This window comes from Ammodytes marinus, assembly GCF_949987685.1.
Source record: "Ammodytes marinus genome assembly, chromosome: 19".
NCBI classification, from domain to species: domain Eukaryota; kingdom Metazoa; phylum Chordata; class Actinopteri; order Uranoscopiformes; family Ammodytidae; genus Ammodytes; species Ammodytes marinus.
In genome coordinates, this window is record NC_137223.1 from 21852017 (window position 1) to 21877134 (window position 25118).

A 25118-nucleotide genomic window follows, 5' to 3' on the forward strand; every position below is an offset into this window, starting at 1 on the left:
GCTTGCAAATTGCAATAGTGCATCTCTGCAGTGTAGAGAAATGCATGAATTATTATACACAAGTCCTTAGCTTCATCACTACGGCAATTTACTTGCAGAATAGAAGTCAGTTTAAGCTAACAACAGGGTGAAAAAGAAATACACAGCTTAGAACAGGATGGATAAAAAGGGAGTCGGTAGAGGAATGTTCAAGGGAAAAGGGAGTTCAAGGGTGGAAATCCAAAATACCAAATTGTTGTTCTGCAGGATCCCATTTACTGAACTTCTAGTGCACTCTTGTAGAATAAGGTCGTAACAGTAGTTTTTCCATTAAAATGCTAACAAGGATCATTCAACAAAATAAAGTGAAAATTAATTATGTTTTGGCTTTCACAAGACATTTAAAGGTCTTTACTGAAATACACAATATTTTTAAAGTAAAATCATATTTTCCAGACTAGACTTTCTGTAGTTGAAGAGATACATATTATTAGTTAACTCTAACAGCAATTTCTAGTGATTTTTAAAATCTTGTGAAATATGTTAACTACATTTTTCTTTGCCTTTATTGTCTGTTAAGGTCCACTTTTTTAACCCCCTTTTGGAAACAAGAGGCTTCATAGTATTAATAGACATAGTATTTATTGTTTTCTACTTAAATGCATTTCTTTGTGTCTTTCTACTAGCTCAGGATCGCATACATGTGGAGGAACTCTAATTCACCCTCAGTGGGTTGTCACTGCTGCCGACTGTCTGGACAGGTCAGTATACCTTCAAAAAACATCTCAAGACCAAATCATGTAATAACAGATTCGCTGGATAACTAGTGTGTACATTAATAAATGTGTTGTGTACTTTAGGATTCCATTGTTTCCAGACTACACGGTATTGCTGGGTATCAACTCAAAGAGAGGCCTTGAGTTGTCGAAACAAGAGAGAACAATTGAGGATCTTTGTTTTGGACACAACAAAGCTGACATAGCTCTTTTGAAACTGAATAGGTGAGTATTGGACTGATCAGCCTTACACTACTACTAATACAAGTACTAATAAACATGACTATAAGTACAACTATCCTTCCATCCTCCTACTCACTATTGCTATTCAGTGGTGGACAGTTATGAAGTACATACAAGCAGAATGAGACAAAACGCAACATAAACTGATATGATGTGCATGTATATGAAGCATGTGACTGGTTGTTTTATAAAAACATTTATCAGTATTACAAATAATAAATAATCACCAAAGCAATTTATTGTCCTATGTGTGTGGTTCTTGTGTGTTATCAGGCCTGCACAAATAAATGACAGAGTCCTGCCAGCTTGTCTGCCGGAGAAGGACTGCATTGTTCCCAATGGAACAGAGTGTTTTACTATTGGATGGGGTGAAACTCTTGGTAAAGTACAACATGTGTACTGTGCTCTTTTACTTCACTGATATCTTTGTGAAGAACAATTTGAGTTTGAGATGGAGGTAGTTTTTTTTTTTTTACATACAACATCTTCACTATGTGTAAAACTGAGAGCTGCCTTATATTTTGGTTCCATTCCTGTATATGAAAAAACAAGAACATTAAGGTAAAAACCTTAAGTGACTCTTAAGAGTGTTCTAAAGATTATTTCAGCAGAGACTGTTGTCAGATGTATGCCAGTGAGACACAAAAAGAAATGTCGCCATGATCCCATATTTAAGCCAAAAATGAACATTTGTTTATCACTTTTTATTACTGACTTTATTCTGTGTATTACTGACTTTATTCTGTGTTGCTTTTTGATCAAATGTATTCTATACATTCTGAAACACAATTGCAAGATTCAATAGGACAACAGCAATCAGGGCAGGATAAACAATGTTTTAATATTGTAATAGAATATTTGATAAATACTTAGGGGCTGTTTACACTGTGAAAACGGAATGATTTTCCCTTTATGTTTTCAAAAGTTTCCGCGTTTGGACACAATTGTTTTGAAAACTTTCATCATGCACATGGTTTCAGAAAACGGGCCGAAATCGCTGTAGTACGCATGCCAAGCCAGTAGTTGCCATTGACACTTGGAGCCTAGTGGATAGCTCTATTTGGTGCATGTAAAGTTCACACAATCCGTTTACTGTGACCGTAAATTAATGCCACTAACATAAGGTTTGGGTGTGAGCTTAGTTTTTGCAAATGACAAGTTTTCTGTCATTTTTTTTTCACCACGTAGAACTCGTGAAAACAGAAGACATGCTGCTAGTTAGTTACTGGAGCGCTGCTGGGCTGTGTTACTTCAAAATAAAAGCCAAATCATGTTTGTCCTGTGAAATGCTAATGTGAAGCCAGTGAAATGCTTTTAATGTGAAGCAGTAGCCTCAATGCTCTGTTTGTTAGTAATTCAACTGCTAAGCGCTGATCTATGGTGTTTTTTAATGTAGAAAGCCATGTCCCTGATTTCACTAGTGCACAGGGGAAAGATGAGGTTCAAGAAGAGGAGGGTCAGCTGATAACTGTATGCGGTGTGTTGCAGGTACCGGAGGTGAAAGGTTCCTGAAGGAAATTGCTGTCCGGGTGATCGAGAACCAGATCTGTAATGAACCATCCTTCCTGAACGGCAGAGTGAAAGACCATGAGATGTGTGCTGGAAGAATTGGGGAAGGGGTAGACAGCTGCCAGGTAAAAAGAGAAAAAAAACGTGTTCTGTCGTGAGCTATTGCTTAAATATATAAGGGCTGTCAATCGATTAAAATATTAAATTGTGATTAAATCGCATCTATGATTAACTCTAAGGTGACTAGCTCCGGTTGTGACTCCACAGTAAAAGAAAATAACTTTGGTGTTATGGAGAGAACCATCTGTTAGGGCTTTGAAGCGCAACTCACCATTCAAAATACCTGTTTTATTACTCATTTATTCTCACGAGGCGTGCTTCTTAATTTCCCAAACTAAGATCGACCGAGGGACATAGGCATGGGCCCGCTTAAAAAAAATTAAAGCCGTTAAAAGGAGTTTGCTTTACCGCGATATAAACAAGTAAGAGTTGACAGCCCGAAAATTGTTTGCAAATATTTGACATCGATCTGTTGTGAATATTCATTTTCTATTACTACTTTATATCACTTGACCTAGAACGGCTTTGACTTCTGTTTTGTTCCCCCACAGGGTGACAGCGGTGGTCCATTGGTGTGTAAAACCCAGAACGGGTATGTCCTACAGGGTGTCAAATCATGGAGTCTGGGATGTGCCAATGCCATGAAACCCAGCGTCTACATACAAGTTTCGAAGTTTGTTGCCTGGATCAACAGCACCATCCAAAACAACTAAAACATGGTCCACCTTGAAAATACAGGAGCTTCTAAAATCAGAGTTAATTGTTGAAGATGCTTTAACATGTGTACTGTTCTGCTTCAACAGGATTGCTTAATTTTGTAACCTGGTATTATCTGATCCAACCACCTATAAGGGGATCATATACTGTATCTGATTTTAGGATGTAAAGCTGTGTTTGTTCTAAGAGCTGGAAAATAAAACTTTTATAAAAAAACATTTTCTAAGTTGGTTTGATAGTACAATAACTTTAAACAGGTAGTATGGCATATGTCACATTCCTACAGAGTGCCCCAGTCGCCTAATTTCGGCTTAATGGAAGCCAGATAGGTTGTGTTGGTCTCGGTACTATTTCATTAGATGATGCTAAGAGACGGAAGAGGACAGACAAGGATAAAGCCAGGTAGAGTGAATATTTGACAGACTTTAAACGTTGGCCAAAGCTACGCGAAACAGCGGGCTGCAAGTCCAACACTGAGATGGTTAGCACTGCAGCTTTAGCGGGTCCCGAAAGTCGTCTAATCCAAGTAATGTCTCAGGCTTGCATCAAAATAAATACATCCATTTTATGCCAAAAAGTGTCTTTTTCTGGTCGATCTTCAACTAAGCTTTATAAGGTTTTGAACATTACATAGCTATCTCAACTAACGCATGTAATGAATAACCCTCTCCAATGCAACGTTAGCCATTTAGCCACAGCCTATAGACCTCATTACAAGATTTTGAAAATGGTACACATATACATAAATTACTCCACATGCAAACAACAGCCAGTAGCCGCTAGAGTTATATTTAAACAGATTTCGGTAATATTACTGTACCTTCCCAGTCTACATGGGAGTTTGGCTTCTCAACACTCTTTGCTGGTGAAATCTCTGACCAATCAGAAACTGCAGCTGTAGAGGCACTGTCTTAATCAATGAATATTATATTTGTGTTATTATTTTTGTAATTTATGTTTCCAGTGTTACATATTTGGCTAAATTAGTAGGGAAATGATGAACAGACTGATTTTTGAATGGAGTTTCATATACTCGTTTTGTTTTTATCACATTGAAGGAAATCTACATGTGCACAAAACGCTCGTCACACAGTTGTTGTTTCTTTGTTGTCTGTTGGCTCTGATTTTAAATGGTTTATTCGTATGTTGGTATTCCACTTTGTCCTCCCTTTTCTTTGGAAAGAAAACATGCATTTTCTATAAATAGTAATCAGGAAACACTCTTCAGTGTTTAAACGATCAACAAAGCAAAGAGTTAAAACTCAGAGGAAATGTGTTTAAAAAAGGGCACTTTGTCAACAAATTCTCATGAGGTTATATGAGGTGGGTTCATAACAGCCATAGACTGTATGAAAAGAGGGTTTACAGCCCCATGTGTTTTATGATACCTTTAGTTGGCACAAAACTGAATAGCTAAATGTTGTTGATTTAATGCAAATAAAATGGGGAAGGCATTATTCAAAGGTAATCTTCAGATGCTGATTGAAGAGTAAAGCTAACAAGCTTATTAACTCTAGGGCCCCAAAACTCTGAAATGTCTCACTTGTTATCACCAGTCAAGTCTTCTTTGAAGACTTACATTTCTTTGCAAAAGTATTTAATATGCAGACAAATCTATCAAAGATCCTTCCTAAAGACTTTATATACACAAAATCTATCATTAAGATAGTCTAAATTTGGCTAAAAAATGCTCTAAAATACAAGAGATATGTTTAGCAACAGTGGCACAATTGACCGAAAACAAATTCAAAAACCGAACTCAATCTAAAGTGTGTTGTTTTTAAATCATGAGTTTGCAGAACAGGACAGTGGTCCCTTTTAGCTGAAGATTAACTCTCTGTATTGATCTCATTTGGTCCAGATCACGTAGTATTCAGCACTAGAATATCTCCTGTATCTGTTGTAGCTGCAACATATCAAAAAAATTGCTTGAGAGACCTGTGTGTGCAACTCAACCGAGATAAAAATCCTCTTTGTTCTCTACTTGCTCTCCAACTCATGTTTTCTTTAAAGGCCTGGAGATAGCACATAATACATTCAATAATGTAAACAACAGAAAGGATGAACCTAATATTGTGACGCAACATTTTTGTTTGTTAAACAAGGTTGTTGACCTGTTGCTCTTTCACCATCAATTAATGATTAACTGAAGATTAAAGGTCCAGTGTGTAACATTGGAATATTTAGTTGCATCAAGTTGTGAACGTTGTAGATTGCAACGCTGCTTTGGTAACCCCTCCCTTTCGAATAATTACAGAAGCTACTTTGGCTTTCAAGCAGCTAGTGGCCTCATCCACCATTGCCTCAAATCTTTCCACAATATAAAGTGATGAGGAGAAAAACTACAATAAATCCTACACACTGCAGCTTCAAGCTGTTTTATTTGTCTAACCAGGGTGTACCTTGGTGAGTTACTCTACTTTGAGCTGTTAGTATACGGGCCTTACCATGGACCTCTACAAACAAGCATTTTTCCTGGGAGCCCTGGTCTGCATTGGTAAATTGTGTCTTTGATTTATAATCGTGAATACTTCTACAATAATTTAATTTCTTTAAATTTGATTAAAAGTAAGACAGACAATCGAATGTGTCACTGTGAGACACCATTGAAAATGAGGGTCACCCCTCAATTGGTCTCTCGAGGATAAATCAAAGTTAAATGAAAAAAAAAATGAAAATGAAATGAGAGTACCTTATCACGATAACCCTGTCCAAGGAGATTAAATATGTTTTTTCACTACTATTTTCAACATTCAATTAAACCAGGATATATTAAGAGACAAGTCTTGATGTAATTAAAAACACAATGTTGAATCTCTGAAAGTCAATTAGCCTTTTCACATGATTTAAAAGCTCAACCACTAGGTCAAACAATGTCATAATTAATAAGATATGTTGTGATCATTTCAAATAAATGTGGTTTAGTGTAAATGGAATTACATGGCATTTGAAAACTATTCCCAATACCAGATACCAACTGGCCACTAGTGGACCATCCAATTTAAGTAACATTCACCAGATTTTTCCATCCAGCAAAATCTCACTTAATACAATCATAAGCTTGAACTCATGATTATATGTGGGTGCTACATAGTTTGTAGGATCAGGACCAGCAGATTTAATCGTTTAGAATAAGGGAATTGTTAGTTTTCCCTTCTTATGTATTTTTGTTCTGTATTGTGTCTCACTAATAATCAAAATATATTTTTTTACTTCAGTTAATGGTACTGAAGTGGATGGCTACACTAAAACCAACGGGTTGTGGAACCCCTTGCTGAGTATTGCACATTACTCCCAAGTAAACACTGTGGCTGAGTGTGCTGCCAAATGTGAAACTGAAGCATCCTTCACATGCAAGCAAGTTAAAACTTTTAAAATCTCAATTTAACATTACTCTTACATTGCGATTTAACATTTATCCCAACCAGATTTCCATACCTGACACCTGCTGGGTTTTCACAGGTCTTTCCTGTATAATGCAAAGAAAGAACAGTGTATGACAGCAGCAGGAAACTCTAAAACGGTGAACGACGGGCACTCAACCATATACGAAAAAAATGGCAAGTCCTATTGTCTTTTCATTACGATCTATAAGAAACCTAAAATTTTGTTTATTATTTTAATGTAAAAATATACTGTATATAATATGTTTTATTTTATTGTTTCTGCTTTATATTTACAGTGAATGTTAAAATATAGTTAAAGGTGAACAACACTGCTTATACCGCTCCAGAAGAGATTTTACTTGATATTTTTAGTCTCAAAAACATTGTGGTTGCATGATCAGTGATGTTGTGTCACCTGCCCACTGTGTTTACATACAGTGGTATGTAAACACAGTGGGCAGTTTGTGTTTATTATGTTATTTGTTTTGCGTATGTATATTTGCCTTTTTTGCATTAGCATCATTGATATGATACGCAAACTATTGCTGTGTTATGTATCCCTAACCAACTATTATAGTACCGACTATTGCACAGTGCAACATTTAATCGAGGTCTCTAATTATTAAGTGTAGACTGCACTGTGGGCACTATGAAGCACTTTCAAAGACGGTTACATCATGTAAGTATTGCAAACACAGTATCGCCAATTGTACAGTGAATATATGCGAATATAATAAATATTTTTTTTTATTATTTTTTTTTTATTTTTTTTTTTATAAATATTTTTATTCTTTATTTTTATTCTACTATGGAAAAGGGGTAGGATTAAATAAGTGTAATACTTCTTCCTGCTCCTTTTCAGGCATATCTCAGCATTACAGATAATTTGTTTTCTTTTATTTCTTTTTTTTTTTTTTTTTTTTGTGAAAACATAATTTGTTTATTGTATTTCCATGCTTTTCATTTTTGTTTTGTATGTTTGATATGTCTGAAATAAATTTAATCAAATCAAATCAAGTATACAGTGCCGTGCGAAAGTTTGTGAACCCCTTGAGCCTTTTGGAATTTTATTTATTTTAACCATTATTAATTAATTTTTTTCAATACCAGTATTTTTTATATGAAATAATAGATGTTTGTTTATCAATTCAACATTTTTCTTTTCCAGAAATCAATTGTTAAAACAGTTAAAACAAATGATTTGACAAATGTTGTATGTGCAAAAGTTTGTGAACCCTAAGCTGCATTGCTTAAATCGAGCAAGGTAAAGACAATCAGGTGGGCCAAATTGATTGATGAAATAGACCAATGTAATGAGAGATCTTTAGGGAAGAAATTGGGCGACACTAGCTAAAACAAAGATAAAACCAGGTCAGTTTAGGCCCACCAAACTGAACCCATACAGGTCAGACATGCTAAAAGGGAAATAAATCTCAGAAGATCTCAGGAATAGAGTTGTGATGCTGCACATTTGTCTGGGGACAGCTATAAATTAATTCAAAAAAAGTTTGAGCTCCATCGGTCCACCGTGAGGCAAATCATCTACAAATGGAGAGCTTTACGAGTGACTAAACATCTGCCTAGAAGTGGACTTCCTTCAAAAATATCTTCAAGCGCCACAAGAAAATAATTTTCTAGTTAAAAGCCAACCCACACATTACATCTAGTGATTTGCAGACCTCTCTTGCAACATCTGGGACAGATGTGCATGGTTCCACAATAAGAAGAAAACTCAGTCAACATGGCTTTCAAGGGAGGGTTGCTGAAGAAGCCTCTGCTCTCAAAAAAGAACAAAACTGCTTGTCACAACTTTGCCAGAGAGCACCTGGAGATACCTGAAGTCTTATTCTGTGGACAGATTAGTCCAAAATTGATCTGTTTGGTCATAACCAAAACCGCCATGTTTGGGCAAAAACGCAACTCTGCCTACCACCAAGAGAACCTTCTCCCAAGTGAAGAATGGTGGTGGCAAATGGTCTGCAAATCTCCAGATGTAATGTGTGGGTTGGCTTTTACCTGAAAAATCCCTTTTCTTGTGGCGCTTGAGGATATTTTTGAAGGAAGTCCACTTCTAGGCAGATGTTAAGTCACTCTTAAAGCTCTCCATTTGTAGATGATTTGCCTCACGGTGGGCCGATGGAGCTCAAACTTTTTTATACGAATGTATAGCTGTCCCCAGACAAATGTGCAACATCAAAACTCTATTCCTGCGATCCTCTGAGATTTTTTCCCCTTTGAGCATGTCTGACCTGTATGGGTTCAGTTTGGTGGGCCTAAACTGACCTGGTTTTATCTTTGTTTTATGTAGTGGCGCCCAATTTCTTCCCTCAAGATCTCTCATTACATTGGTCTATTTCATCAATCAGTTTGGCCCACCTGATTGTGTTTACCTTGCTCAATTTAAGCAATGCAGCTTAGGGTTCACAAACTTTTGCACATACAACATTTGTCAAATCATTTGTTTTATCTATCTTAACAATTGATTTCTGGAAAAGAAAAATGTTGAATTGATAAACAAACATCTGTTATTTCATATAAAAAATACTGGTATTGAAAAAAATGAATTAATAATGGTTAAAATAAATAAAATCTAAAGTTTCCACAATGGAACATAACATATTGTATTGGAATTTCTCAATAGTTTGAGATTTATACTTTGTCTCTACCATGGGGGTTGGCCTTTATGATTTTAAGGACGTAACTGACAGAAGCACTTCCATATTACGGGTTACATCAGGTAATGTCAAAGGTATGTCATAATAAGCTGTATATATAGGGCTCCTGGGTCAAGCATTGAAATATGCTGGATACAGGGCATGTTTTCTCAAACAAACAGCAAAATAGTTTTTATCTGTGGAGATTTCAATATTGACTTGTTAAATCCTAATAAACACAACATTACAGATGAATTTGTCAATACAATGTACAGTATGAGCCTTATTCCGAAAATCACCAGACCCAGTAGAATTACATCCCACTGTGCCACTTTGATTGATAACATATTCACAAATTAAATCGAAAACAACGTAATAAGTGGATTATTGATTAATGATATCAGTGACCACTTGCCAGTCTTTACAATCTATGACTGCAATTACAAGAATAAGCTAGATAAACAAACGGAATACAAACGAGTGAAGTCAGAAGAATCCATCAACGCACTAAAAAACTACTTAATGACTCAGAACTGGGACATTGAAAGCAAATGAAATTGACGGTGCATACGAAACATTTCTAAGAATATTTAGGTAATTATATGATAAAAACTGTCCAATCCAAGAATACAATAGACAAATAAAATATACCAAATGTCCATGGATCACAAAGGGATTACAAAATGCCTGTAAAAAGAAAAACACACTTTACAGAGATTTCATAAAACATATAACTAAAGATGCTGAGAATAAATATAAAGTATATAAAAATAAATTAATCAATATTATAAGAACAAGCAAGAAAGAATATTATAATAAAATATTAGATGATAACAAGAATAATATTAAAGGAATATGGAATATACTAAACAGTATTATAAGAAATAGCCCTAGGCAAATAAGTTATCCTAAGTATTTTATTGATAAGGATTATGAAAATTATAATATGGATGACGTAAATGTTGGACCTGAACTGGCAGAAAAAATCCCTGATCCAGGGACATCTGGTGAAAGTTATGATAAAGTATTGGAGAGAAATCCCTACTCAATGTTTCTCAAAGCAGTAGAGGAGAAAGAAATATTGGATATTGTTACTAAATATAAAAACAAAAAGTATACTGATCTTAATGACATCGACATGACATTGGTCAAGAAAGTCATTGTGGGGATTTCAAAACCATTGACGTTTATCTGTAACTTATCATTTCAAACTGGTACATTTCCAAACCAAATGAAAACAGCAAAAGTCATACCACTGTACAAAACTGCGAACAAGCATCACTTCACCAACTACAGACCTGTCTCTTTACTTCCACATTTCTCCAAAATTTTAGAAAAAATCTTCAACAATAGACTGGACACATTCTTAGAAAAGCACAAATTAATTAATGACAGTCAATATGGATTCAGAACCAACAGATCAACATCACTTGCATTAATAGAGTCAGTTGAGGAAATCACAAACTCCATTGAACAGAAAAAATATGCAGTAGGAGTATTTATTGATATCAGAAAAGCTTTCGACACAATCAATCATAACATTTTATTCAATAAACTGGAAAGGTATGGAACAAGGGGTATAGTATTGGAGTGGATAAAAAGCTATTTGAGCAAAAGGAAGCAGTTTGTGAAGTAGGGCAATTGTTCGTCGTCATGTTTGGACATTTCTTGTGGCGTACCCCAGGGGTCAGTGCTGGGTCCGAAACTGTTTATCCTGTATATCAATGATATATGTAATGTTTCCAATGTCTTGAGGTTGGTTCTATTTGCTGATGACACCAACATTTGCTGTTCTGGGGAGAATATAAAACAACTAGAAGAAATAATCAATAAGGAAATGAGCAAAATATAAACATGGTTTGATAAAAACAAACTATCATTAAACTTAAGCAAAACAAAAATAATGTTATTTGGTAACTATAGAATGAACATGCAAATAAGTATCAATATAAATGGAGTTGAAATTGAAAGAGTTTACGAAAATAAATGTCCTGGGGTTATAATAGATGATAGATTCAGTTGGAAATCCCACCTTACACACGTACAATCAAAACTATCAAGAAGCATTTATGTATTAAACAAAGTAAAACAGGTTCTAGATCAAAAATCACTCCGTGTTCTCTACTGTTCGCTAGTCTTACCATACCTCAGTTACTGTATGGAAGTCTGGGGCAACACGTACAAAACATCATTACATTCACTTAATATTCTCAAAAAAAAAGCAATTCGCATTATTCACAATGTGAGATATCTGGATCATACTAACCCATTATTCATACGGTCAAAATTATTAAAATTCACAGATCTGGTGGAATTTAAAACTACACAGATAATGTTTAAGGCTAAAATCAACATATTACCCTTGAACATAAAAAAATTATTCAGGGATCGTGAGGGGGGTTGTAATTTAAGGGGAAAATTAAATTTCAAAGTGAACAGCGTCCGTAAGGACCAGGAGAATGTTTTGTATTTCAATGTGTGGTGTAAGACTATGGAACAGTTTGAGTGGGGAGATCAAGGAATGTCCAAACATTATCCAGTTTAAAATAAAATACAAATAATTGATTTTCACGAGGTACAGGAATGAAAAAGGTGTTTAACATAGTGTATATGTTTACATGTATGTATATATTTGTATATTTGTATATATTTGACGGTAATTATATAATATTGAATGTTTAATTAGATAATATTATTAAAAGATTACTTGACAATATTATTAGATAAATACAACGATATTTTTAGGTAAATATGCAATTGGTAACTAATTGTATCATATTGAAAGCTAATATATATTAATATATATTATTATTTTTTGATTATTATTATATCATTAATAAGGAAGCCAATAGTCATTATAGATATATAAATCAGGGAGAAGGGGTGAGATTAAATAAGTTTTCTTCTTCTCACCCCTTTTCGAACAGGTAAAGCAAGTGTAAGACAATTTATTTTCATTTGTGGTTTTCATTGTGTGTAAATATTACTTTATTGTAACTGTCCACTTGTTTAATTTATTTTATTGTTAATTATTGATTTTTTAAAATTATTTTTTACTTGTTCGTTTTTTCTATACACACATACAAATTCGGCAAAGAGATAATATGACGAGTCTGTTATTTTTCCTTTACAGAGGAGTGTATGAACTGCAATGGTGAGAACTACAGAGGGAAAGTCTTCACTACAGAAATGGGCTTTACCTGCCAACGCTGGGACTCGCAGACACCTCACGAGCATAAATACAACCCTGACGCGTAAGACTACAGAACAGCACACCAATCAATCAATCAATCAATCAATCAATCAATCAACAGCATTTAACAATATGTATTGAATATTTCAAGAATGTAAACTTCTAACCTGAAATCAAAGGTTGCTTTCTCCTCCCAAAGATACATTTTAGAATTTGTTTTATTGCTTCTCCAGTCTTCCAGGTAAACATCTTGTGGAGAACTACTGCAGAAACCCAGATACAGAGCTCAGACCCTGGTGCTACACAACCAACCCATCCAAACGATGGGACTACTGCTCCATACCCCGCTGCAGTAAGACTTGCTATTTTAATCTGATACCTTAACTTCTGCCCTATTTTACCACAGTAAAACCTCATACATGCCGAAACTTAATTCACTAAGAATTAATTCAGTTGAATTTTTCAGTCTCATTTAAATGTGTTATTATTCAAAACACTGCTACAGGCTGACGTGTTTTGTTTCTTCTGAGTATAAAAACCAGTCCATCTCATCTTCTTTGCTCAGCATCTGAGCCTCCCACTATCATCCCAGAGACAACATGTGCCTCCAACAAAGGTGAATTGTACCGAGGAACGATTGCTGTGACAGAGTCTGGCAAAACGTGCCAGAGCTGGTCTTCTCAGACGCCACACAAACACAAATATGTGTCGGTCAACTATCCCTGCAAGTAAGAGCAACTGTAAAAAAGAAACATTTGGTTTTGCATAAAAAAGGGACCAATTCAATTGACGTATGACTAAATTACGAAGAAAACAATTTCACCCTATAAAATAAATGCAAAGCTCCAGAGTTCAAAGACAGGCATGGCATGTCACCATGGCTGGAATATACTGCAGAGTTAAAAGAAGGGCTGTGAATCTTTTGGAATACCACGATTAGATTCCGATTCTCGGGGTCACAACTCCCGAATCAAAATCGATTTTTATCGATTCAGTTCAAAGAATTTAGTCAGCAAATGATGAAACAATTTGAAAAACAGCTAAAACTCTGTCTTTACTATGTGTGTAAATATAAAGCTTGACAGTAAACTGACTGTACTTACAACAAAAAAAGTAAAGATAAAGACCTAGTCTGCATTTTAAATGTTTCACTCAAAGCAGTAGTAAACTCAACATTTTTATGTTACCACAGACACTTCAAACGTAACAAATAGATCAGATAAATAAAGTATTTGAAAATGACAGGAAAGAAGAAACCAGCTGCACGAACCATATACTGTAGCTTATTGGCTTTATTGTTGGGTGTTCCTGCGTTTATCGTAACTGTATATTGTTCATCAGAGGCCTTGTTAACAACTACTGTCGTAACCCAGACAATGAGACGATGCCCTGGTGTTACACTACTGATCCTGAAACTCGCTGGGAGTACTGCAGTGTGCAGACCTGTGAGAATGAAGCTGGTGAGAATGAAGCTGGACCAGGTAAAACCCCTTTCTCTATCATTTGTTCCCCTGCAAGATCTGTAAAATTATGTTTTTTCTATACACACATACAAATTCGGCAAAGAGATAATATGACGAGTCTGTTATTGTTCCTTTACAGAGGAGTGTATGAACTGCAATGGTGAGAACTACAGAGGGAAAGTCTTCACTACAGAAATGGGCTTTACCTGCCAACGCTGGGACTCGCAGACACCTCACGAGCATAAATACAACCCTGACGCGTAAGACTACACAACAGCACACCAATCAATCAATCAATCAATCAATCAATCAATCAATCAATCAATCAATCAATCAATCAATCAATCAACAGCATTTAACAATATGTATTGAATATTTCAAGAATGTAAACTTCTAACCTGAAATCAAAGGTTGCTTTCTCCTCCCAAAGATTAATTTTAGAATTTGTTTTATTGCTTCTCCAGTCTTCCAGGTAAACATCTTGTGGAGAACTACTGCAGAAACCCAGATACAGAGCTCAGACCCTGGTGCTACACAACCGACCCATCCAAACGATGGGACTACTGCTCCATACCCCGCTGCAGTAAGACTTGCTATTTTAATCTGATACCTTAACTTCTGCCCTATTTTACCACAGTAAAACCTCATACATGCCGAAACTTAATTCACTAAGAATTAATTCAATTGAATTTTTCAGTCTCATTTAAATGTGTTATTATTCAAAACACTACTACAGGCTGACGTGTTTTGTTTCTTCTGAGTATAAAAACCAGTCCATCTCATCTTCTTTGCTCAGCATCTGAGCCTCCCACTATCATCCCAGAGACAACCTGTGCCTCCAACAAAGGTGAATTGTACCGAGGAACGATTGCTGTGACAGAGTCTGGCAAAACGTGCCAGAGCTGGTCTTCTCAGACGCCACACAAACACAAATATGTGTCGGTCAACTATCCCTGCAAGTAAGAGCAACTGTAAAAAAGAAACATTTGGTTTTGCATAAAAAAGGGACCAATTCAATTGACGTATGACTAAATTACAAAGAAAACAATTTCACCCTATAAAATAAATGCAAAGCTCCATAGTTCAAAGACAGGCATGGCATGTCACCATGGCTGGAATATACTGCAGAGTTAAAAGAAGGGCTGTGAATCTTTTGGAATACCACGATTAGATTCCGAATCTCGGGGTCACAACTCCCGAATCAAAATCGATTTTTATCGATTCAGTTCAAAGAATTTAGTCAGCAAATGATGAAACAATTTGAAAAACAGCTAAAACTCTGTCTTTACTATGTGTGTAAATATAAAGCTTGACAGTAAACTGACTGTACTTACAACAAAAAAAGTAAAGATAAAGACCTAGTCTGCATTTTAAATTTTTCACTCAAAGCAGTAGTAAACTCGACATTTTTATGTTACCACAGACACTTTAAACGTAACAAATAGATCAGATAAATAAAGTATTTGAAAATGACAGGAAAGAAGAAACCAGCTGCATGAACCATATACTGTAGCTTATTGGCTTTATTGTTAGGTGTTCCTGCGTTTATCGTAACTGTCTATCGTTCATCAGAGGCTTTGATGAAAACTACTGTCGTAACCCAGGCGATGGAGATAGGCCCTGGTGTTACACTACTGATCCTGAAACTCGCTGGGAGTACTGCAGTGTGCAGACCTGTGAGAATGAAGCTGGTGAGAATGAAGCTGGACCAGGTAAAACCCCTTTCTCTATCATTTGTTCCCCTGCAAGATCTGTAAAATTATGTTTTTTCTATACACACATACAAATTCGGCAAAGAGATAATATGACGAGTCTGTTATTGTTCCTTTACAGAGGAGTGTATGAACTGCAATGGTGAGAACTACAGAGGGAAAGTCTTCACTACAGAAATGGGCTTTACCTGCCAACGCTGGGACTCGCAGACACCTCACGAGCATAAATACAACCCTGACGCGTAAGACTACACAACAGCACACCAATCAATCAATCAATCAATCAATCAATCAATCAATCAATCAATCAATCAATCAACAGCATTTAACAATATGTATTGAATATTTCAAGAATTTAAACTCCTAACCTGAAATCAAAGGTTGCTTTCTCCTCCCAAAGATTAATTTTAGAATTAGTTTTATTGCTTCTCCAGTCTTCCAGGTAAACATCTTGTGGAGAACTACTGCAGAAACCCAGATACAGAGCTCAGACCCTGGTGCTACACAACCGACCCATCCAAACGATGGGACTACTGCTCCATACCCCGCTGCAGTAAGACTTGCTATTTTAATCTGATACCTTAACTTCTGCCCTATTTTACCACAGTAAAACCTCATACATGCCGAAACTTAATTCACTAAGAATTAATTCAGTTGAATTTTTCAGTCTCATTTAAATGTGTTATTATTCAAAACACTGCTACAGGTTGACTTGTTTTTCTTCTGAGTATAAAAACCAGTCCATCTCATCTTCTTTGCTCAGCATCTGAGCCTCCCACTATCATCCCAGAGACAACCTGTGCCTCCAACAAAGGTGAATTGTACCGAGGAACAATTGCTGTGACAGAGTCTGGCAAAACGTGCCAGAGCTGGTCTTCTCAGACGCCACACAAACACAAATATGTGTCGGTCAACTATCCCTGCAAGTAAGAGCAACTGTAAAAAAGAAACATTTGGTTTTGCATAAAAAAGGGACCAATTCAATTGACGTATGACTAAATTACGAAGAAAACAATTTCACCCTATAAAATAAATGCAAAGCTCCAGAGTTCAAAGACAGGCATGGCATGTCACCATGGATGGAATATACTGCAGAGTTAAAAGAAGGGCTGTGAATCTTTTGGAATACCACGATTAGATTCCGATTCTCGGGGTCACAACTCCCGAATCAAAATCGATTTTTATCTATTCAGTTCAAAGAATTTAGTCAGCAAATGATGAAACAATTTGAAAAACAGCTAAAACTCTGTCTGTACTATGTGTGTAAATATAAAGCTTGACAGTAAACTGACTGTACTTACAACAAAAAAAGTAAAGATAAAGACCTAGTCTGCATTTTAAATTTTTCACTCAAAGCAATAGTAAACTCGACATTTTTATGTTACCACAGACACTTTAAACGTAACAAATAGATCAGATAAATAAAGTATTTGAAAATGACAGGAAAGAAGAAACCAGCTGCATGAACCATATACTGTAGCTTATTGGCTTTATTGTTGGGTGTTCCTGTGTTTATCGTAACTGTATATTGTTCATCAGAGGCCTTGTTAACAACTACTGTCGTAACCCTGACAATGAGATGATGCCCTGGTGTTACACTACTGATCCTGAAAGTCGCTGGGAGTACTGCAGTGTGCAGACCTGTGAGAATGAAGCTGGACCAGGTAAAACCCCTTTCTCTATCATTTGTTCCCCTGCAAGATCTGTAAAATTATGTTTTTTCTATACACACATACAAATTCGGGCAAAGAGATAATATGACGAGTCTGTTATTGTTCCTTTACAGAGGAGTGTATGAACTGCAATGGTGAGAACTACAGAGGGAAAGTCTTCACTACAGAAATGGGCTTTACCTGCCAACTCTGGGACTCGCAGACACCTCACGAACATAAATACAACCCTGACGCGTAAGACTACAGAACAGCACACCAATCAATCAATCAATCAATCAATCAACAGCATTTAACAATATGTATTGAATATTTCAAGAATGTAAACTTCTAACCTGAAATCAAAGGTTGCTTTCTCCTCCCAAAGATTAATTTTAGAATTTGTTTTATTGCTTCTCCAGTCTTCCAGGTAAACATCTTGTGGAGAACTACTGCAGAAACCCAGATACAGAGCTCAGACCCTGGTGCTACACAACCGACCCATCCAAACGATGGGACTACTGCTCCATACCCCGCTGCAGTAAGACTTGCTATTTTAATCTGATACCTTAACTTCTGCCCTATTTTACCACAGTAAAACCTCATACATGCCGAAACTTAATTCACTAAGAATTAATTCAGTTGAATTTTTCAGTCTCATTTAAATGTGTTATTATTCAAAACACTGCTACAGGTTGACTTGTTTTTCTTCTGAGTATAAAAACCAGTCCATCTCATCTTCTTTGCTCAGCATCTGAGCCTCCCACTATCATCCCAGAGACAACCTGTGCCTCCAACAAAGGTGAATTGTACCGAGGAACAATTGCTGTGACAGAGTCTGGCAAAACGTGCCAGAGCTGGTCTTCTCAGACGCCACACAAACACAAATATGTGTCGGTCAACTATCCCTGCAAGTAAGAGCAACTGTAAAAAAGAAACATTTGGTTTTGCATAAAAAAGGGACCAATTCAATTGACGTATGACTAAATTACGAAGAAAACAATTTCACCCTATAAAATAAATGCAAAGCTCCAGAGTTCAAAGACAGGCATGGCATGTCACCATGGATGGAATATACTGCAGAGTTAAAAGAAGGGCTGTGAATCTTTTGGAATACCACGATTAGATTCCGATTCTCGGGGTCACAACTCCCGAATCAAAATCGATTTTTATCTATTCAGTTCAAAGAATTTAGTCAGCAAATGATGAAACAATTTGAAAAACAGCTAAAACTCTGTCTGTACTATGTGTGTAAATATAAAGCTTGACAGTAAACTGACTGTACTTACAACAAAAAAAGTAAAGATAAAGACCTAGTCTGCATTTTAAATTTTTCACTCAAAGCAATAGTAAACTCGACATTTTTATGTTACCACAGACACTTTAAACGTAACAAATAGATCAGATAAATAAAGTATTTGAAAATGACAGGAAAGAAGAAACCAGCTGCATGAACCATATACTGTAGCTTATTGGCTTTATTGTTGGGTGTTCCTGTGTTTATCGTAACTGTATATTGTTCATCAGAGGCCTTGTTAACAACTACTGTCGTAACCCTGACAATGAGATGATGCCCTGGTGTTACACTACTGATCCTGAAAGTCGCTGGGAGTACTGCAGTGTGCAGACCTGTGAGAATGAAGCTGGACCAGGTAAAACCCCTTTCTCTATCATTTGTTCCCCTGCAAGATCTGTAAAATTATGTTTTTTCTATACACACATACAAATTCGGGCAAAGAGATAATATGACGAGTCTGTTATTGTTCCTTTACAGAGGAGTGTATGAACTGCAATGGTGAGAACTACAGAGGGAAAGTCTTCACTACAGAAATGGGCTTTACCTGCCAACTCTGGGACTCGCAGACACCTCACGAACATAAATACAACCCTGACGCGTAAGACTACAGAACAGCACACCAATCAATCAATCAATCAATCAATCAACAGCATTTAACAATATGTATTGAATATTTCAAGAATGTAAACTTCTAACCTGAAATCAAAGGTTGCTTTCTCCTCCCAAAGATTAATTTTAGAATTTGTTTTATTGCTTCTCCAGTCTTCCAGGTAAACATCTTGTGGAGAACTACTGCAGAAACCCAGATACAGAGCTCAGACCCTGGTGCTACACAACCGACCCATCCAAACGATGGGACTACTGCTCCATACCCCGCTGCAGTAAGACTTGCTATTTTAATCTGATACCTTAACTTCTGCCCTATTTTACCACAGTAAAACCTCATACATGCCGAAACTTAATTCACTAAGAATTAATTCAGTTGAATTTTTCAGTCTCATTTAAATGTGTTATTATTCAAAACACTGCTACAGGTTGACTTGTTTTTCTTCTGAGTATAAAAACCAGTCCATCTCATCTTCTTTGCTCAGCATCTGAGCCTCCCACTATCATCCCAGAGACAACCTGTGCCTCCAACAAAGGTGAATTGTACCGAGGAACGATTGCTGTGACAGAGTCTGGCAAAACGTGCCAGAGCTGGTCTTCTCAGACGCCACACAAACACAAATATGTGTCGGTCAACTATCCCTGCAAGTAAGAGCAACTGTAAAAAAGAAACATTTGGTTTTGCATAAAAAAGGGACCAATTCAATTGACGTATGACTAAATTACAAAGAAAACAATTTCACCCTATAAAATAAATGCAAAGCTCCAGAGTTCGAAGACAGGCATGGCATGTCACCATGGCTGGAATATACTGCAGAGTTAAAAGAAGGGCTGTGAATCTTTTGGAATACCACGATTAGATTCCGAATCTCGGGGTCACAACTCCCGAATCAAAATCGATTTTTATCGATTCAGTTCAAAGAATTTAGTCAGCAAATGATGAAACAATTTGAAAAACAGCTAAAACTCTGTCTTTACTATGTGTGTAAATATAAAGCTTGACAGTAAACTGACTGTACTTACAACAAAAAAAGTAAAGATAAAGACCTAGTCTGCATTTTAAATTTTTCACTCAAAGCAGTAGTAAACTCGACATTTTTATGTTACCACAGACACTTTAAACGTAACAAATAGATCAGATAAATAAAGTATTTGAAAATGACAGGAAAGAAGAAACCAGCTGCATGAACCATATACTGTAGCTTATTGGCTTTATTGTTAGGTGTTCCTGCGTTTATCGTAACTGTCTATCGTTCATCAGAGGCTTTGATGAAAACTACTGTCGTAACCCAGGCGATGGAGATAGGCCCTGGTGTTACACTACTGATCCTGAAACTCGCTGGGAGTACTGCAGTGTGCAGACCTGTGAGAATGAAGCTGGTGAGAATGAAGCTAGACCAGGAAAAACCCCTTTCTCTATCATTTGTTCCCCTGCAAGATCTGTAAAATTATGTTTTTTCTATACACACATACAAATTCGGCAAAGAGATAATATGACGAGTCTGTTATTGTTCCTTTACAGAGGAGTGTATGAACTGCAATGGTGAGAACTACAGAGGGAAAGTCTTCACTACAGAAATGGGCTTTACCTGCCAACTCTGGGACTCGCAGACACCTCACGAACATAAATACAACCCTGACGCGTAAGACTACAGAACAGCACACCAATCAATCAATCAATCAATCAATCAACAGCATTTAACAATATGTATTGAATATTTCAAGAATTTAAACTTCTAACCTGAAATCAAAGGTTGCTTTCTCCTCCCAAAGATTAATTTTAGAATTTGTTTTATTGCTTCTCCAGTCTTCCAGGTAAACATCTTGTGGAGAACTACTGCAGAAACCCAGATACAGAGCTCAGACCCTGGTGCTACACAACCGACCCATCCAAACGATGGGACTACTGCTCCATACCCCGCTGCAGTAAGACTTGCTATTTTAATCTGATACCTTAACTTCTGCACTATTTTACCACAGTAAAACCTCATACATGCCGAAACTTAATTCACTAAGAATTAATTCAGTTGAATTTTTCAGTCTCATTTAAATGTGTTATTATTCAAAACACTGCTACAGGCTGACGTGTTTTGTTTCTTCTGAGTATAAAAACCAGTCCATCTCATCTTCTTTGCTCAGCATCTGAGCCTCCCACTATCATCCCAGAGACAACCTGTGCCTCCAACAAAGGTGAATTGTACCGAGGAACGATTGCTGTGACAGAGTCTGGCAAAACGTGCCAGAGCTGGTCTTCTCAGACGCCACACAAACACAAATATGTGTCGGTCAACTATCCCTGCAAGTAAGAGCAACTGTAAAAAAGAAACATTTGGTTTTGCATAAAAAAGGGACCAATTCAATTGACGTATGACTAAATTACAAAGAAAACAATTTCACCCTATAAAATAAATGCAAAGCTCCAGAGTTCAAAGACAGGCATGGCATGTCACCATGGCTGGAATATACTGCAGAGTTAAAAGAAGGGCTGTGAATCTTTTGGAATACCACGATTAGATTCCGAATCTCGGGGTCACAATTCCCAAATCAAAATTGATTTTATCGATTCAGTTCAAAGAATTTAGTCAGCAAATGATGAAACAATTTGAAAAACAGCTAAAACTCTGTCTTTACTATGTGTGTAAATATAAAGCTTGACAGTAAACTGACTGTACTTACAACAAAAAAAGTAAAGATAAAGACCTGTCTGCATTTTAAATGTTTCACTCAAAGCAGTAGTAAACTCGACATTTTTATGTTACCACAAACCCTTTAAACGTAACAAATAGATCAGATAAATAAAGTATTTGAAAATGACAGGAAAGAAGAAACCAGCTGCATGAACCATATACTGTAGCTTATTGGCTTTATTGTTGAGTGTTCCTGCGTTTATCGTAACTGTCTATCGTTCATCAGAGGCCTTGATGAAAACTACTGTCGTAACCCAGGCGATGAAGCAAGGCCCTGGTGTTATACTACTGATCCTGAAACTCGCTGGGAGTACTGCAGTGTGCAGACCTGTGCAGATTCAGGTAAAGCCTCGATCAACAATGAAGAGTCAACTTTAAAAACTGCTCGTCTAATTCATGTAATTAAAAATTGGGAGATTTCTTGACTATGGACTTTATTGTTTAGATGTATTGAAGTGTGGGACTCCATTCAAGAGACCAAGCCTTTGTTTTCAACGTATCGTGGGAGGCTGTGTGTCTAACGCTAACTCATGGCCCTGGCAAGTAAGCCTCCGTGACTAGTAAGTAGGCCTACAACAATACTAAAATATGATTTTGAGGGATTATATTTGCAAAATAGAAAAGCCTCATGTGATATTGGGCTTTTTAAAGCCACTACGAGTAACTTTGTCATTTGGCGGAAAAGGGAATTACATTTTTGTATTAAGGCAAACAATGTTTCACTTCCAGTTTGTGCCTCTAATGAATTATAAGCAATCATTCAGTTTCTCTAAATGATCATTGAATAGCAATATATGCAGATTGAAAATAGTTTTCATTGTACTTTGGACTGATTAGTTTTTCAGATATCTGCAGTTAATATTTTAGGAGGAATGTGTACACATTTGCCAGGAAGATGGACAGCACAGACTAGACTTTCTGCAGTTGTCGATCTCCATAATGCTCTGATATAAATCAGCATTTTGTAGTCATTTTAAAATCTTGGTAAAATAATTTTTTTTTTTCAGCCTTTATTGTCTGTTGAGTTCCACTTTGTTGTATTTCCCTTTGAAAACAAGAGGCTGCATCCAAAGGGCTTATCTGTACATTTTGAAATATGTGGTATTAAAAAGGCATAGTATATATTCTTTTCTACTTCAATACGTTTCTTTGTGTCTTTCTTCTAGCTCAGGATCTCATATATGTGGAGGAACTCTGATTCACCCTCAGTGGGTTGTCACTGCTGCCCACTGTCTGGACAGGTCAGTATACCTTCAAAAGCATCTGAAGGCCAAATAATTTCCGCTGGATAACTAGATTGTTCCTTTATAAATGTGTTGTGTACTTTAGAAATAGACAATTTTCAGATTACACGGTATTGCTGGGCATCCACTCAAAGAGAGGCCGTGAGTTGTCGAAACAAGAGAGGACAATTGAGGATATTCGTTTTGAACACAACAAAGCGGACATAGCTCTTTTGAAACTGAATAAGTGAGTATTGGACTGATCAGCCTTAAACCACTACTAATACAAGTACTAATAAACATGACTATAAGTACAACTATACTTCCATCCTCCTACTCACTATTGCTATTCAGTGGTGGACAGTTATGAAGTACATAAAAGCAGAATGAGACAACACGCAACATAAACTGATATGATGTGCATGTATATGAAGCATGTGACTGGATGTTTTAAAAAAACATTAATCAGTATTAAAAATAATAATAATTGCACCAAAGCAATTGTTTCTCCTATGTTTGTGTTTCCAGGCCTGCTCAAATAAATGACAGAGTCCTGCCAGCTTGTCTGCCGGAGAAGGACTACATTGTTCCCAATGGAACAGAGTGTTTTACTACTGGATGGGGTGAAACTCTTGGTAAAGTACAACATGTGTACTGTATGTTTGTGCTCTTGTACTGCACTGATATCTTTGTGAAGAACAATTTGAGTTTGAGAAAGTAAAGGTATTTTTACGTCAGGTCTTAAATTGCAAAAAGGTTTGCCTTAGGATTATGAATGTTCAGGACTATGCATTATGTTAATAAAGTCTTCATTATGTGTAAAACTGAGGATTTTCTTTTTATAATGAATATATCATTTCCCCAAGTGTAACATGAAACCACATTTTTTTCCCTTTCCGTATACAAAAAACAAGAAAATCAAGGTAAAAACCTTAAGTGACTCTTAAGGTTGCTTTAAAGATGATTTAAGCTCTTGACATGTGTGCCAGTGAGACAAAGAAAGTGTCCCTGTGATCCTATATTGAAGCCAAAAATTAACATTTGTTTATAATTTTTTGAATTACCGACTTTATTATTTGTTGCTTTTTGATTAAATGTATGCTATACATTCTGAAACTCAATTGCAAGATTAAATCGGACAACAGCAAGCTGGGCAGTATAAAAATTTTGTTATATTGTAATATAATATTTGATACACACCTACACAGAAACAAACATATTTCATCTTAGAAATATCCCTGACTTTCCATAACTAATAATATAATATAAGTATATAAGTAATACAAATTATTTTCAGGGTAACACTTTACAATAAGGTACACAAAAAAAGAGTAGTTACCTTTTTAAAAAGGTAAGTTTACCTTTCAAAAAAGGTAAGTTTACCTTTCAAAAAAGGTTAGTTTACCTTTTAAAAAGGGTAGTTTACCTTTTAAAAAGGTAAGTTTACCTTTCAAAAAAGGTAAGTTTACCTTTCAAAAAAGGTTAATTTACCTTTCAAAAAAGGTTAGTTAACCTTTTAAAAAGGGTAGTTTACCTTTTAAAAAAGGTTAGTTTACCTTTTTAAAAGGTGAACTAACCTTTTTTGAAAGGTAAACTTACCTTTTTAAAAGGTAAACTTACCTTTTTAAAAGGGAAACTACTCTTTTTTTGTGTACCTTATTGTAAAGTGTTACCCTTTTCAGTTCTGTAAGGATGATGAAGATGATAGAAGTGGTTCAAGAAGAGGAAGGTTAGCTGATAACTGTATGCGGTGTGTTGCAGGTACCGGAGGTGATAGCTTCCTGAAGGAAGTTGCTGTCCCTGTGATAGAGAACCAGATCTGTAATGAACCATCCTTCCTGGACGGAAATATCAGACACAACGAGATGTGTGCTGGAAGAATCGAGGGAGGGGCAGACAGCTGCCAGGCATGGAAAAAAAACATTCACTTCAGTATTCAATTTTCATTACGCATAATGCATTTC

The 25118-nt window shown here is 36.2% G+C and overlaps 2 protein-coding genes across 2 annotated transcripts in view; both read left to right on the top strand.

Moving 5' to 3' along the window:
• LOC307265704 (plasminogen-like) overlaps positions 1-25118 on the top strand; it is a gene marked incomplete at both ends in the record, with an annotated part of 44703 nt that overhangs the window by 16251 nt on the left and 3334 nt on the right. Inside the window, 4 exons of the mRNA XM_080047499.1 lie at positions 666-740; positions 840-980; positions 1272-1378; positions 2487-2632. Coding sequence (XP_079903625.1) covers positions 666-740; positions 840-980; positions 1272-1378; positions 2487-2632 — 469 coding nt within the window. The remainder of the gene's footprint in view (positions 1-665; positions 741-839; positions 981-1271; positions 1379-2486; positions 2633-25118) is intronic.
• Positions 5733-23875, top strand: LOC307266217 (apolipoprotein(a)-like; the record flags this gene model as incomplete). The annotated part of the gene is made up of 27 exons (XM_080048192.1): positions 5733-5781; positions 12458-12578; positions 12751-12869; positions 13083-13245; positions 13859-13998; positions 14120-14240; positions 14445-14563; positions 14777-14939; positions 15553-15692; positions 15814-15934; positions 16127-16245; positions 16456-16618; positions 17232-17356; positions 17479-17599; positions 17764-17882; positions 18093-18255; positions 18869-18993; positions 19116-19236; positions 19401-19519; positions 19730-19892; positions 20506-20624; positions 20767-20887; positions 21052-21170; positions 21384-21546; positions 23098-23172; positions 23261-23401; positions 23683-23875. 27 exons carry the CDS (start codon positions 5733-5735, stop codon positions 23873-23875), a joined length of 3525 nt encoding a protein of 1174 aa, XP_079904318.1.